The 13,336-nt window shown below is 38.9% G+C and overlaps 1 protein-coding gene across 1 annotated transcript in view; it reads left to right on the forward strand.

Moving 5' to 3' along the window:
- Positions 1-12,781, forward strand: part of RPS6KA6 (ribosomal protein S6 kinase A6) — a 36,768-nt gene extending 23,987 nt beyond the window's left edge. Inside the window, exons 14-22 of the mRNA XM_026054624.1 lie at positions 412-536; positions 825-950; positions 1,517-1,606; positions 2,675-2,833; positions 3,270-3,431; positions 3,855-3,931; positions 5,642-5,759; positions 6,527-6,667; positions 8,212-12,781. Of these exons, the coding sequence (XP_025910409.1) occupies positions 412-536; positions 825-950; positions 1,517-1,606; positions 2,675-2,833; positions 3,270-3,431; positions 3,855-3,931; positions 5,642-5,759; positions 6,527-6,667; positions 8,212-8,337 (1,124 nt within the window). The 3' untranslated portion in view covers positions 8,338-12,781. The remainder of the gene's footprint in view (positions 1-411; positions 537-824; positions 951-1,516; positions 1,607-2,674; positions 2,834-3,269; positions 3,432-3,854; positions 3,932-5,641; positions 5,760-6,526; positions 6,668-8,211) is intronic.
- Positions 12,782-13,336: the final 555 nt, after the last annotated feature.

Below are 13,336 nucleotides of genomic sequence, written 5' to 3' on the forward strand. Positions count from 1 at the left end.
GGAATGTTATCTTTACTGTTGCGTCCAGTATTTAAAACTAGGTATTAYCTTTTGCCATATCTGCACGTTACATCACTGAAGTTGATGTTTCTAGAGTGCTCTTTTTGAACATTAGGCTGTGCTCTTAGTTTTCTTATCGAATTGCGTTTGTGTGTATGTTCTTTTTTTTTCTGAAGTCTTAAATGATGCTTTGAAGCCTTAAATGAAACACGGGAACACTTTTGTGTCCATAATGAAGTAAGAGAATCTAGAAAGGTGACTGATAGAAATGTTACTCACTGTCTAGCTTTGTTTTGCTCATCTCCTTTCCCCCCAAGTGTTTCTTTGGACGCACTTGTTGTGGATGTTTTAAAGCAAAAATACTTGCTGGGATACAAGTGTGTGATGCTAATCAAATGTGTGTGCAATTAGATTCTCCAGGAGTCCCACCCAGTGCAAATGCACATCAGCTCTTCAAAGGATTTAGTTTTGTTGCAACTACGACAGTAGAAGATCATAAAATGTCACCACTCACCAATATACTGCCAATAGTCCAGGTAACACTTATTTTTAAATGAACCGGTTCCTTGAAATGCCCCAAATTGACCAATATTTAGTATTTGCTGTTTTGGTAGTAAGGCTATTATAGAATGTGTATTATTAAAATAATTTCGCAGAAAAGTTTCATTCCAGATGTTTAAGAAAGTAGTTCTTCTATTTCTCYGTGGGCAAAATTCAAAAGTAAAAGCATGGGCAAGGAGAAGCAACTTGTGCTTACAGTAGTGGTATGGAAAAGAGCAGTTTGTTGCTTGAGTTGACAGCTTGTGCATGTTTGTTTTTCCAAGCAACTTCATGGAAACAGTGCCCAGTTTACTGATGTCTATGAACTGAAGGAAGATATTGGTGTTGGTTCCTACTCTGTCTGCAAGCGATGTATACACATAGCTACAAATATGGAGTTTGCTGTAAAGGTATTGAAATGAATTTTATTTTGACACTTCTGAAACTTATGCAGTGGGTCAGTAACTTTTTTATTCACTCCCTTTCAGATAGTGTAGCTGCTTATATGCTGTGAGAAATTAAATACAATTTTCTTTCAGTGGGACTGTGTATTGTCTTCTGTCGTTACGGTAGCAGTTGAGTTGCTGAAGGACTGTGTGTGGAACCTATGAAGTGCTCTGGCTTTAAATATCTAAGGTGGAAGCTGAGAGTATAAAACAACAGTGAACACACCTGAAGTCAAATAAGAGATCTATGGGGGTGGAACTGGCTGCAGGGACACAGTGGCGTGTCAGGCAGTGCAGTGAATGTCACTGTCCTTTGGAGGAGCATAGACTGTGCTGCTAATGATTCAGTAATGATCGAATAAGACTATAAGATGTGAAATTTGTAGGTAAATTAGTCATTATTAATAACAAGTGACGAACACATAAAACTTTGATTCACCTGCTAAAGTGAGAATATAATTTTTCAAAAGTTTTCTTYATGACATAGACTTTGCTTAGCCAAGATTTTTTCCTGTTACTGTTCTTTACAGATAATTGATAAAAGTAAGAGGGATCCCTCAGAAGAAATCGAGATTTTGATGCGCTATGGACAGCATCCAAATATCATTACTTTGAAAGATGTACGTACCTCTCTTTTGCTCTACCACCTCCTGTTACCCAATAGTCACTCTACACACAGTTGTACAGTGGTGTTTTGGGGTTGCATGTTTCTCAGCAAAATGAGTTCAGAGAATCCCACACGTAGTATATGAAGTATTTCAAAATATACCATTAATCTTGATATTACTCTTTTTCTGAATGTTCTTTTAATCTCCTGAATGTTCTTTTAATCTCCTAAGATTCTCTGCTTCAATCCTCCCCATAGCTACCCTTGCAAAAAAGGGAAGTTAAAAAAAACTTTTGAAACTAAATTTTGCCCTCCGTTTAAACTGTTCTACCAAAGGCTTTCAGGGGGATGAATGAAAGAAGGAAAATTCTATGACTGACAACTTCACTAAGGTTTTCTTTGCCTGCCCTGCTCTTCCAGAARTTCTTTTGTCACTTCCGAGCTTGAAATTAAGATCTCGTTCATTGTGCTCATCCTGAAGGCTTCGTGAGCATCTGGAAAAGTAGCAGAACGATATTAGTGAACAAATATTAATGAACTTGAAGTGAGAAATGATGCTGTTTTTAGAGATTGTCTCACTTCTTTTCCTTTYGAATACTACCAGCTAATGTATTGGTAATCGGATGCTGAACAAGYAGTTACATATTGTCATGTATATGCAAAGTGCCAGCAGCTAAAAATACYCTGTGCAGGGGAAGAAGCATAGGGAGAAATAGAGCTAGTCTCTTCTTTTKACAAAAGTTCCTAGACTGCAGAAATTTAGTTCTGACTCAATGCTTCAGTAATCTATTATCTCTGCATCTCAGAGTGACATGCAAGCTTTTTTCTGCTTAATGCTGTCAGACTCTTCCATTGTAGAACTAAATATGACAGTGCCTGTTTGTGCTTTATATATTCATGTAAATGACTAGGTCCACGATTGAGCCTGTCGTTCTCATGCTTTTCAGGCTGTGTCATTATAAGAGATTTGGATGAACTTGTATGGTGTGTATGTATTGTGTGAGATATATACACACATACTATATATATAAAAGTATAAAATACATTTGTACACTCGCATGTGCTTGTTATTTTTCTGCAGGTGTACGACGATGGTAGATTCATATACCTTGTCACTGAGCTGATGAAAGGAGGAGAGCTGCTCGATCGAATTCTCAGGCAGAAGTTCTTCTCGGAGCGAGAGGCTAGTGCTGTGTTATTTACTATAGCCAAGACTGTGGACTACCTGCACTGCCAAGGAGTGAGTGTTTTCTTTTATGACCTAATTGCAGTCAGTTCTTAACAAAAAACCTTGGCTAATTGTATGTACTTTGGTAGGCTTATTTTTAAGTGGGCAGAAAATTTCAGAGTATTTTGACACAGGTGAATAATATAAACCCAGCCTGTTATTCTGGCAACCTTTTCAACTCTACTTTTGCAGGTCACAGAGCAGCAGATAATTCTTTTCTGCTTGTTTGGACATTGTTTATGTTAATTCCAGATGCATTATAAATTGGTAGTTTTTTTTCTTTAATGAGATTGCTTAAAATAGATTTCCCCTCGTACTTGACAGAAAAACTGATGTAATTGTGTAGAACTGTTAATAACTATTGTAAAGAGTAGTTTTTATGAATTGCAAAATATACATAAACGTATATACAAGCAACTTTGATGGATCTTATTCTTTCTGTTTAAAGGTAGTGCATCGGGACCTTAAACCTAGTAATATTTTATATACTGATGATTCAAATAATGCTGATTCTATCAGGATTTGTGATTTTGGGTTTGCAAAACAACTTCGAGGAGAAAATGGACTTCTTCTGACTCCTTGCTACACTGCGAACTTCGTGGCGCCAGAGGTATCTCCAGCTGCCATGSGTTCTCCTTGCTCCCTTTCTGATGTGTCAACGAAAGAAACTTTGTAGCAGTGCTGAAAAAGGAGGGAGGAAAAAACCCTAAATTTACTTTAGGAGAATTTAAATTYAATTTTTGAAGTATTTAAGTATAAATATGATGCATGTGACTGTACTAAACCTGCCTTAAGAAYAGCAAACTCTACCCTTAAAAATAAGATGTAAACCCTCTGGAAAACTTAAYGATCATGTTTTGGGAACATGAAATACTGCCAGTAGTTACTGTTGCCTCTATATTTAGCAACRAATGATCCAATGTCAGAAATTATTCTGATGTTGAGTTATTCTTCCTTAAATTGTTTGTGTAGAGGTAAGGGCATTGCTTTTTATATAGCTCAATAAGAACCTTAACAGCTCTTTGTTTCATAGGTTCTCATGCGACAGGGATATGATGCTGCTTGTGACATATGGAGCTTGGGTGTTCTTCTTTACACAATGTTGGCAGGGTGAGAAATATTTCTTTTTTCATGTGTTTATGTAAAATTCCAGCATGAGTCCATGCATTGATTAAAATAAGATACTTCATCATTGATTTGGATGCAGAATGGCAGAGATATTGAAGTAGAAGGGGAAGCTTTTAAGTGTAGGCATAACTAGATTTATCTACCATATAGATTCACGGCATCYCTTTTTTTAATGCCTGACTATGGAATGCTATAGCCTCCCCACACTCTAGGGAAGAGAACTTCTTCTGAAAATAGCCAGCGGTTTTCTTCTCCCTTGTGTCCTTTGTCCTCCCCATCCCACTGCCCACACAGTCCAGCTTCTCTTGGCCCTTCCAGGGACTTAACCTATGGGTTTTATAAGAACCGCCRCCCTGTCACCTTTAAACACCTGGTCCTTGGTCGTCCTCTTAGGCTCTGCTAAACTCTCCAGAATCACTGATCCTTAGTGATCATGAAGCCCTTAGGGAATTTGTACCTCATTAGTCTGCCCCTGGATTCTGTTCTGTTGAACAGAAAAATTAAAAGACCTTGYGTCTCATGGATAAATACAGGTAACTGGAAACTCTTTCTGATCATATTTAACATTTCCATGAAAAAAAAAATCACCACAGCTGCCAGAATTTAGCCCTGCAAATGCAGTTTTCTGCCTAATTTGGGCCCAAGCATGCAGACACTGGGCAGTGCACTGCCTGCCTGCTTGAGAAACGTTCCTGACTGAACAGCAGGTAGGACAGGCCRGGAGCGTGGGGGCAGAGGAGCCAGCACGTGCTCAGGTTTTTSCTTTTTGTTTCCTCTTAATTCTCATACTTTGGCTAATGAAGTTAAACTAACCGGGATAGGTCCTAAACCTTTGCTGRTGATCGATTAATTGATTCCAGGCAGAACTTTCCAAGTACTACTGAGCTTTATTTTTGTCATGCTTGTTTCAAATCTGAAGGGTCTTACAATGTAATTATTTAATGTAAGACTTGATTATGCTTTCTTTTTAAATACTTAATTTGTACTTAGTATTTTCCTGGGAGCATAGGAAATGGCAATAGTTTCAGCATTGTTAAAAGGTGTGTTTAAGTCCTTAAGATAGTGGACTTCTTAATTCTCTTATGGTCTTTGCAGCAGAGTTTGTAGAAAATAATATAAAATTTTCAAGAAATCCCATAAACTATTAAAAGCCTCCAAAYCCACCAACCTAATGGTTTCTGCCACCTAAACTTTATTAGTAAAAACGAAAAACTTGCTTGATTTTTTTTTTTCCCCCAAATGACAGATGCATGTGCATTGTGCTCATGTTCCCTCTAATTAAATGCACAAGCATGCGTGTAACCTCAAACACTAAATTGCTCCCAGCTTTATTAGACCATCGTGTTAGGGTCCTGCTCTAGGTTTGTGTTGCTTTGTGTACGCCGGCAGTCTAGCATAACTTTGGTTATAAATCACTTCCATTTATTTGGCTTTTGATTAGAAAGCTTTATTCTAATACTGTTACTTAAAACATCTTTTTAGTTTACATTTTCAGTTTATTCTGCCTGAATAGTCCCAATTAAGAAAAAAGGAAATGATAAAATTTCAAAGATGAAAAGTTGRTTTAAGAAATACCTAATAGATGTAATGTTTTGTCTGCAAGCAGTGGGGTGTCTCGATAGAATCATTTATCATTTTTTACCTGATTTTTTTTATAACACAATTTTTCTGCTCTCTCTCTTCTCCTAATAGCTATACTCCATTTGCCAATGGTCCTAATGATACTCCTGAGGAGATTCTGGTACGGATAGGCAGTGGAAAATTCTCTTTAAGTGGAGGCAACTGGGATACCGTTTCAGATGCAGCAAAGGTGCAAATTTATTTATTTTTGTAGAATTCAAATGAGGGTTTACCTGCCTTCATAAAATAACCAAGTCCATCACAACCATTTGCTATTGTATCTATATAAGCTTCCCTGCAGTAAAAGTACTCAAGTCCAACCTGCTTTTATTTCCTGGTTTTGTTCTGCTGTTCCCATACAGCTCTCCTTTTGAGAGATCACTGTAGATACTACCTTACTGCCCATATTTCTAAACAGGCAAAGCCAGTGTTCATTTCTGTTTGGCTTTATTCTTTGTACAGCTTCTTGTGGGAATTAAAAATATTCAGTAGTGTATCCCTATAAACGAACTTGACTTGTGCTATATTGTCATAAGACAAGTGCATAGTAGGAATAAGGAGGCCTATTTGCAAATAAGAACTTTCTTGCACAAAACCTTTCTGTTGAATTTTAGCGATCAGGATTTCTAGCCCAGTATCGGGCTAGATGGTATCATTTTTTTGAAGATGGTATCAGATATAAACAAATGGAAATATGAAGCACAAAGCAACAGTAGGTCTCCTGACAAAGGCCTGCTCTGTTAAGTGGATTAAATAGTAGAGCACATTGTTTCAGACTTCAGCAGTGCCAAGGCACAGAATGATCCACTTCATTTGTTGATTTTGTGTGTGTGTGTCTGCATTGTGTTAATTCCTGCCACATAGGCTGTTTTTCATTGTCGACCGTAATTATTGCTTTAACATCTGAGGTTAAATTATTTTAGCTGAATAATACTTAYAATTTTCACTTTTATCCAGGACTTGTTATCACACATGCTTCACGTAGATCCTCATCAGAGGTACACAGCAGAGCAAGTACTCAAACATTCATGGATAGCCTGTAGGGATCAGCTGCCACATTATCAGCTCAACAGGCAAGATGCCCCACATTTAGTAAAGGTAAAACAACCCAATTCTTTTTTCCCCCCATTCCCTCCTATTACTATTTACAATTTTAATTTCCAGTTGTGGAAAGAAACACTCTCTGCCCTCTCCCCTATTGYTAATTAACATTGCCAAATTACCGCTCTGATTTCTGTTGGGCATTGTTCTTCWCTTTCTGCCTGAAGCTGTAAATATGGATTAATRAAGGAGGAAGATGTTGCAGAGGATGCTTATGTAGCACCAGGAATTCTCTGTTAAGGGATGCATCTATTTTAATGTAATTACTTTGTCTGAAGTTGTTCTTTACGTGGTTGCCACAGGATTAATAAGCAAATGTTCACTTCCTTTAATGCAGAGGAGAAAACTCATATAAATTGTGTGGAAATAAATAGGAAGGAGGTTGTGCTTAGGAAGGGAAATGTCTTTTTAGACCAGAAGTTGCTTTTGTCTTGGCTTTGTGCAATCGGGATCTTGCTGGATTGTGAAGTGCAATGGACAGCAGCTCTTCTCAAAGCTCCTCCAGCTTCTTATTGTTATCCTGGAGTTCCTGGTCACTGTTTAATGCCAGAACAACCACCTGGTGCTGCCTTGTTCTTCTGTGTGATCATAAGATTGTGTTGCCTTCCTGGGTGCAGCCGTGGACGGAGCCATCAGCGTGTCTGCAGCCTCTGCGTTCCCTGGCGTGACTAATGAGATGGAGTTAATCACAGCTCACGTGGCGGCTGGCTTTTTGTTAGTTCTTCACTAAATATATTTTGCTTCACTTAAATCTGTTTCTATTCTAGTCAGTTTTTCCTGGGATTAGTCCTCCYAGTTGCAGACAATGGATAAGGAAGGAGATAATTCAATTTGCCGTGAATTGGGTCACATTAGAGCCACAGACAAAACTTGTTTCTTGACATTAGTCTTTTTGCTCATGTGTATGCATAGTCATTAAAGTTAGGCAAGCAGACCAAATATTGGTGAGCAGTGTTTTTTGCCTATATCAAAGGGAAGACTTTGCCATTTTTTCTGTTTCAGTGATTAAGTAGCATAGGCTGTATAAGAACCTGAAAGTCACCTGAAACAGATTTCAACAGGCCTCCAGGTGTTCTTATCCAATAAATTGTTTGGGGTTTGAGCCTCGTGACTGTCTTGTCACGCGTTATTCGCATCAGATTTCAGTTTTGTTGGATTTGGAAACAAGGACTTGGTAATAATTCTGTCGTGTTCATAAATCAGGAGATGGATATCCAGTTAAGTGGCTGATTTTGATAAGTTGATGCTAACATTGTTTAGAAGATACTAATTCTCACTGTTTTTGCAGGATCTAAGGTATGTGGAAGAAATATGGAGGGAATAAAAATATGGAGGGAATAAAAAGGAATGTCATACACCCATACTTAGAAACCTGAAGGATTTGGTAGTAAATGCTATTTCAAAACAAACCTTAGAAAATATTTCTGCCTCTTCGAGTTTGGTGTTTTCTATCAGAGTTCATTTAGAATTGAATATTCTGTTGCAGTATTTCATGATTAAAAATGATTTTTACAGCCTTATTGTATCTTCTTGTTCCCCAGGGAGCCATGGCTGCCACGTATTCTGCACTGAATCACAAGACATTTCAACCAGTGTTAGAGCCTGTTGCAGCCTCGAGTTTAGCTCAGCGACGGAGCATGAAAAAACTAACATCAACAGACTTATAGACCCACTGGGACACCTTAGCCAACGGGAGCAAGGGAAAAATCCAATAAGTGGCTCTATTTTGCCTGACCTGTGATCAAAAGGCATCTACGGTTTCCTGCTACACTACTTGAATTCTGTAAAAGTCCTTTTTTTAAAAAAGAAAAAAAAAAATCCACAGGTTCATACTGTGTTGTTTTACAGGCCGTATCTGTTAAATTAATTTCTACCACCAGGTACATCATAATGAATTTCTCTACGCTGTCCTTTGAGATCTGTTGCAAATATTATTTCTTATTCTGTATAGTTCTGCTGGGTTCACAAAAATGGTTTAGGGGACCGTTGCCAATGACCAAGTTGTATATAAAAAAGTGTCRGTGTAAGGGTTTTTTTCTTTACACTTTCAGACCCTACTGTGAAGGACAAATTTTTTATTTCGTAATTGGGCACTTAATTCATTCAACATAAATCATTTAACTTGTTCATTGCTGTTACAAAAAGCTSACCAACGTATTGTGCATTAGTGCTGATTTGGGAGCTCTGTGTTTGCATGGTGCCAATCACTGATAAGTTTATGTGAAAATACAAACAAAAAGGATGTGTAATTTTTTTGCACTTTACCCATAAACTTAATCACTTGTGGCCCACGGGAAATACGAGTTGACAAAAGGTCTCCTGTAAGATGGTGAACGTTGCTAGACAATACCACGAGCGGTACCGTGTTCTGCACTGAGCTGTGTGAGTAAATTGTCAGAATTAAGGATCTAAATAATATTGTTGCCACCAAGACAACACTGTGCAACTATTCTGTTACTTATATTGCCTATCTGTTTGTACTCTGTTACCACCACCTTGGCACTGACTATACTCACTATATCCAGTATTAATTTTGGTCGTCATGAGGCCACCTGACACTTTATTATAGCAAACTTGGCACATGGATTTTACTCTTTATTTATTTGATTTTTTTTTTAAAGAACATTGCTTCTACCAGAATCTCTATCCGCATGTACAAATATTACAGAATATAATTGCAAAATCCTATTTGCCTAACTGTAGGGGTAGCTTGGGAAAATAAATAAGACTTGCCGTGTGCCCGGGTAAGGGACTTCTGACCAGAGAGACTTCACAGTTCTGGGCGAGTTACTGAGAATATCCTGTTGCCAGCACTCACTCACTCACCCACTCTCTGTCTTGGTGTTAGGGTTTAGCTGTTTCTAAATGCTGTGTTAGAAAGTGAATCTCAGGGTCTGGGTCATCTTGGGGTTTTCACCAGTGGTGACTTGCATCTGCTGGTAGGCTGGGAGCTAGTACACTCGGAGATAATGAGCTTCGATTAAAGCATTTTCACAAGTTTTAGACATTACTGTACAATTGTACTGATATAGTAGGATGATGCACATTTAAAATATTAGGTAAGTATATTAGTGACCAACAATTAGATTGTGAACAGTTAGAGAATCCAAGTGACCAAAAATCAAATGTAGTTCTGGTTGATTTGCCATCATTGAATTTCTGTCCCAAATCCCTTTTGTAGCGAATTCTAAGACATCTGTGGTGGTTTTAACATCTGTGGTGGTTTGACTTTGCTTTTAGGGCAGAAGAAAATAAAACTTTCAGGAGAATTGGGGTCTAGCTACCAAGAGCAGGAACAAAGTCGCACCTTAATGTAGAGGATACTGGGTGGTTTTTGCTTGTAGCTGCAGAGTGTTTGATTGGACGCACTCTTAGATAAGCTGCTTGCTTTTGTTGTGATAAGGGAAGATGGAGATGTGGCCAAACAGTTAAGTATGGAAATATAGAGATTTGAGATTTTATGCGCATAGCAAACATAGGTGTGCTATTTGTATCACTCAAAACATACCCTGTACTGTATCTTGAGTGTTTGGTGGATGGTGGAAGCTTTAGGGGCTGTTTTGTGCCTAATTTTGAGGTGCCTGTTTGAAATCTTGGAAGGGCGGAGGTGCTACCTAGGAAGCTTATTGCTCAGTAGGAAATCTGCCTCCTACCCAGTGGGTTCATCCTTCTTTTCATTACCAGAGAACTTGGTGTGGAAACCGCTGATCAGCAGGCTATCCATAATTTTGTTTGTGATTTTACAAATGCCGAAAGAATTTGAATTCCCTTCAAGAAAAGCTGAAATGGTGGAAATGGAGCTTTTGGGCAAGGTATAACGGCAGGTTGAAACATCAGGAAAAAAATGGTTAGGCAAGGAGTTGAACACCACTAGGCGCAGACTTGAATGGTCTTCAGCTTTCCCACAAAGCAGCAGCTGGTCCTTGATGCCTGTATTCATGAATTGTTTAACATTGGTATTTTCTTTTAGCTTGCCCAGAAGCACCACGTTTAAGCACCTTAGAAACATTTTGCACAAAAGCAGTTGTAAGCAGCTGAAGATACGACTAAGTTCTTCTCATCGTGCAGAACAGAGGTGGTAAGAGGAAAAATGCACAAACAGGGTGGAACGTCTGATTATGAGCACAGAACTCAAAGCATTTTCTGTGACATTATCCCTGCTGGGTTTTATATCATTATTAGCCTCTAGTGTAAGTGCTTCTCCTGGAGCAAAAATAAGGTTTCGGTGACTGTAACATTACAGATTTTTGTCTTATCACAACAATATGGTCAAACATCTTTGTTTTCTCTAAAGAGACCAGTGTACCGGGCACGCCACTCTTRATGCTTAATCTGGGGGGAAAGGTTCATTTGCTGCAAGTATCTCAGCATATCAATCTTGGAATATTTTGGATATACAGGAATACAGAAGAGTTCTACCATGGTTTGCAGGTTGCTGTTACTCTAGTGTTTAACGATCACCTCGTTCTTACTTCTTTTGCAATTCCATTCGTATTTCCTGTATATTTCATTTGTTTCCTAGATGTTTTTCAATCGGGTGATTATATAAAAAGTAGCAAGATCTGCTCCCGAGTAATCGGCTGGGCACTTGAAACAACATTGTGTTTATTTAAGTGTGCTCTTGGCTGGAGCAAAAGGTTAGTGTAATTTGTTTCCTTTTTGTTATGGTCTCTGCACAATTACAGACTCCAAACTAGTTACCATGTTACTATAATAATGATGTTGAATAAGTAATAATGTGACTTTTAGAGGTTTGCAGAGAAATGGGGAAGGCAGCTTCTCAGTTCTCAGGCAGCTCCTCCAAGTAATTACTCTGACATYGATGAGCTGGAGCCAGCAGCTGCTGCTTTTGATCACTGTGAATGCTACAGTTAKGTTCAAATACCCTTTTTCTTTTTTTCCTCCTTTCTCCCCCCCTCCCCCTTTTTTTCAGTAAAAAGTAAGGAATCTCTTGTATTGCTGTATTAAACTCCAAAGTTCTACTGTGGCACTAGCAGAAGCCAGGGAAGCTTCCTAAAGACTGTCCAAATTGGAGAGCGGAGAGCATTAGCAGGGTGATTTAAGCTCCCTTTTGTGCTTTTGGTGGCCTGAATGCTGCTGTTGGTGGTTCTGTATTTTATTCTTCTCCATTAAGCCTGGAAGTAGTAAATTCTTTCTGCCCACACCAAGAGGCCGGGGCGAGGGTGGTCCAAGCGTGCTGTGGTTGCATGGCTTCAATGCTCACTTGAGTTCAGAGAGAGCATCCAAACCCTCCAGGCCCAGGTCAGTTACGTCAAATTAAGTCTTCCGTATTTTAATCATTATCTAACGCTTAGGCTCTATATATGTGTTGAAGAAAATGATCAAAATATCAAAAAGATTTGCTGGCAAATCTTGACAATTGGGAATGGCTTGCGGCATACCTATAAGTAGGTCATCTCCAGTGATGGGTGGCTGCTCTTCCCTCTGTCCTCAAGTTATATTGAAAAGTTAAGGGTGGAGTTTAAGTTTAAGAAAATCACCATAATTATGCGGRTCTGTATCCATGAAATCAGGCTGATCAGTATGCGGTTTTATGTACTTCTGTAGCACTTGATTTTTTCAGTCCTATCTAGAATTGAAAGTTTGTGAATATGTGTGTGAGAGAAAGCAGGRCGGCAGGAGCAGACTTGTCTCTCAAAGCTTCCTGAAGGCATCCAAAGCCATAGGGGGGATGAAGTCCTCATGTATGTTATGGGAACTTGAAAAAAGCCTCTCAAAATTTGTTCAAAAATGTTCTTAGGCRCTAATCTCTATTGGTAAGATGCATACACTGTTGTGGGTAACATGCGACCCTTTCTCATTAGCACCTCCTTAGCGAAGCTCATTCTGAATCCTGCTCGTCCCTACTTCAGTGTGGGGTTTTTTTGCTGTGTGTGGTGTTCAGGTTTTATTTTACTTTATTTTTTTCAAACATTGACTCTGCCAAATTGTTTTCTTAACTTTAACAAACCTGCATTTTTCCTTTGGGACTGTAAGGATGAACGCAAAGTAAGAAAAAAGCCCATGTGCAGCTAGAGCTGAGTGGAATGATGCGTAACTTACCTAACCCGAGTCCCCCCAGATTAATCAATTCCTGGTTTCCTCGAGGTTTTCCTGAGTGTGAGCAAATTTTCTCGTAAAAAATTAATTTGAAAGCTTTAGAGGATTTTTAATTGGTCATGTCTCTTAATAACCGAGATTTGGGAAATAACTTATTACCGATGGGGGGAATTATGTAATTAGCAGTGAGTCCGGGCAGGGATGCTCGGCGTGGCTCTCCGTGGCAGGACGAAGCGTTCCCGTTGTGTGTGCGTCGCACAAGGCTTGCGAGCAGCATTCGCCAAGTCACTGCGTTGTCGTAATATCCCAAGCACTTTGGCATCCTTGCACTGATAACTCTGATTAGAGCTAAAACTGTTTGGCACGGGACTGGCTATAAATCTCACTCGGTGAAAGGGCATTAACCGTTGCCAGCGGCGCGCAGTGAGTGACACGCTCCGAGGTACGTCAGAGCTGAAACGATACAAAAGGTCCCCGGTAACAAGATATTGTAACTGTCATTTCTTTCTCCAAGCATATTGTGGATTTTGTATCATACTGTATTTATTTCATTAATTTTAAAAAAAAAGAATGTTTTCTTTAAAGCTCTGTATATATTGACATTAA

The sequence above is a fragment of the Nothoprocta perdicaria genome, unplaced genomic scaffold (assembly GCF_003342845.1).
Source record: "Nothoprocta perdicaria isolate Ctin4 unplaced genomic scaffold, notPer1 scaffold_124, whole genome shotgun sequence".
Classification (NCBI taxonomy): domain Eukaryota; kingdom Metazoa; phylum Chordata; class Aves; order Tinamiformes; family Tinamidae; genus Nothoprocta; species Nothoprocta perdicaria.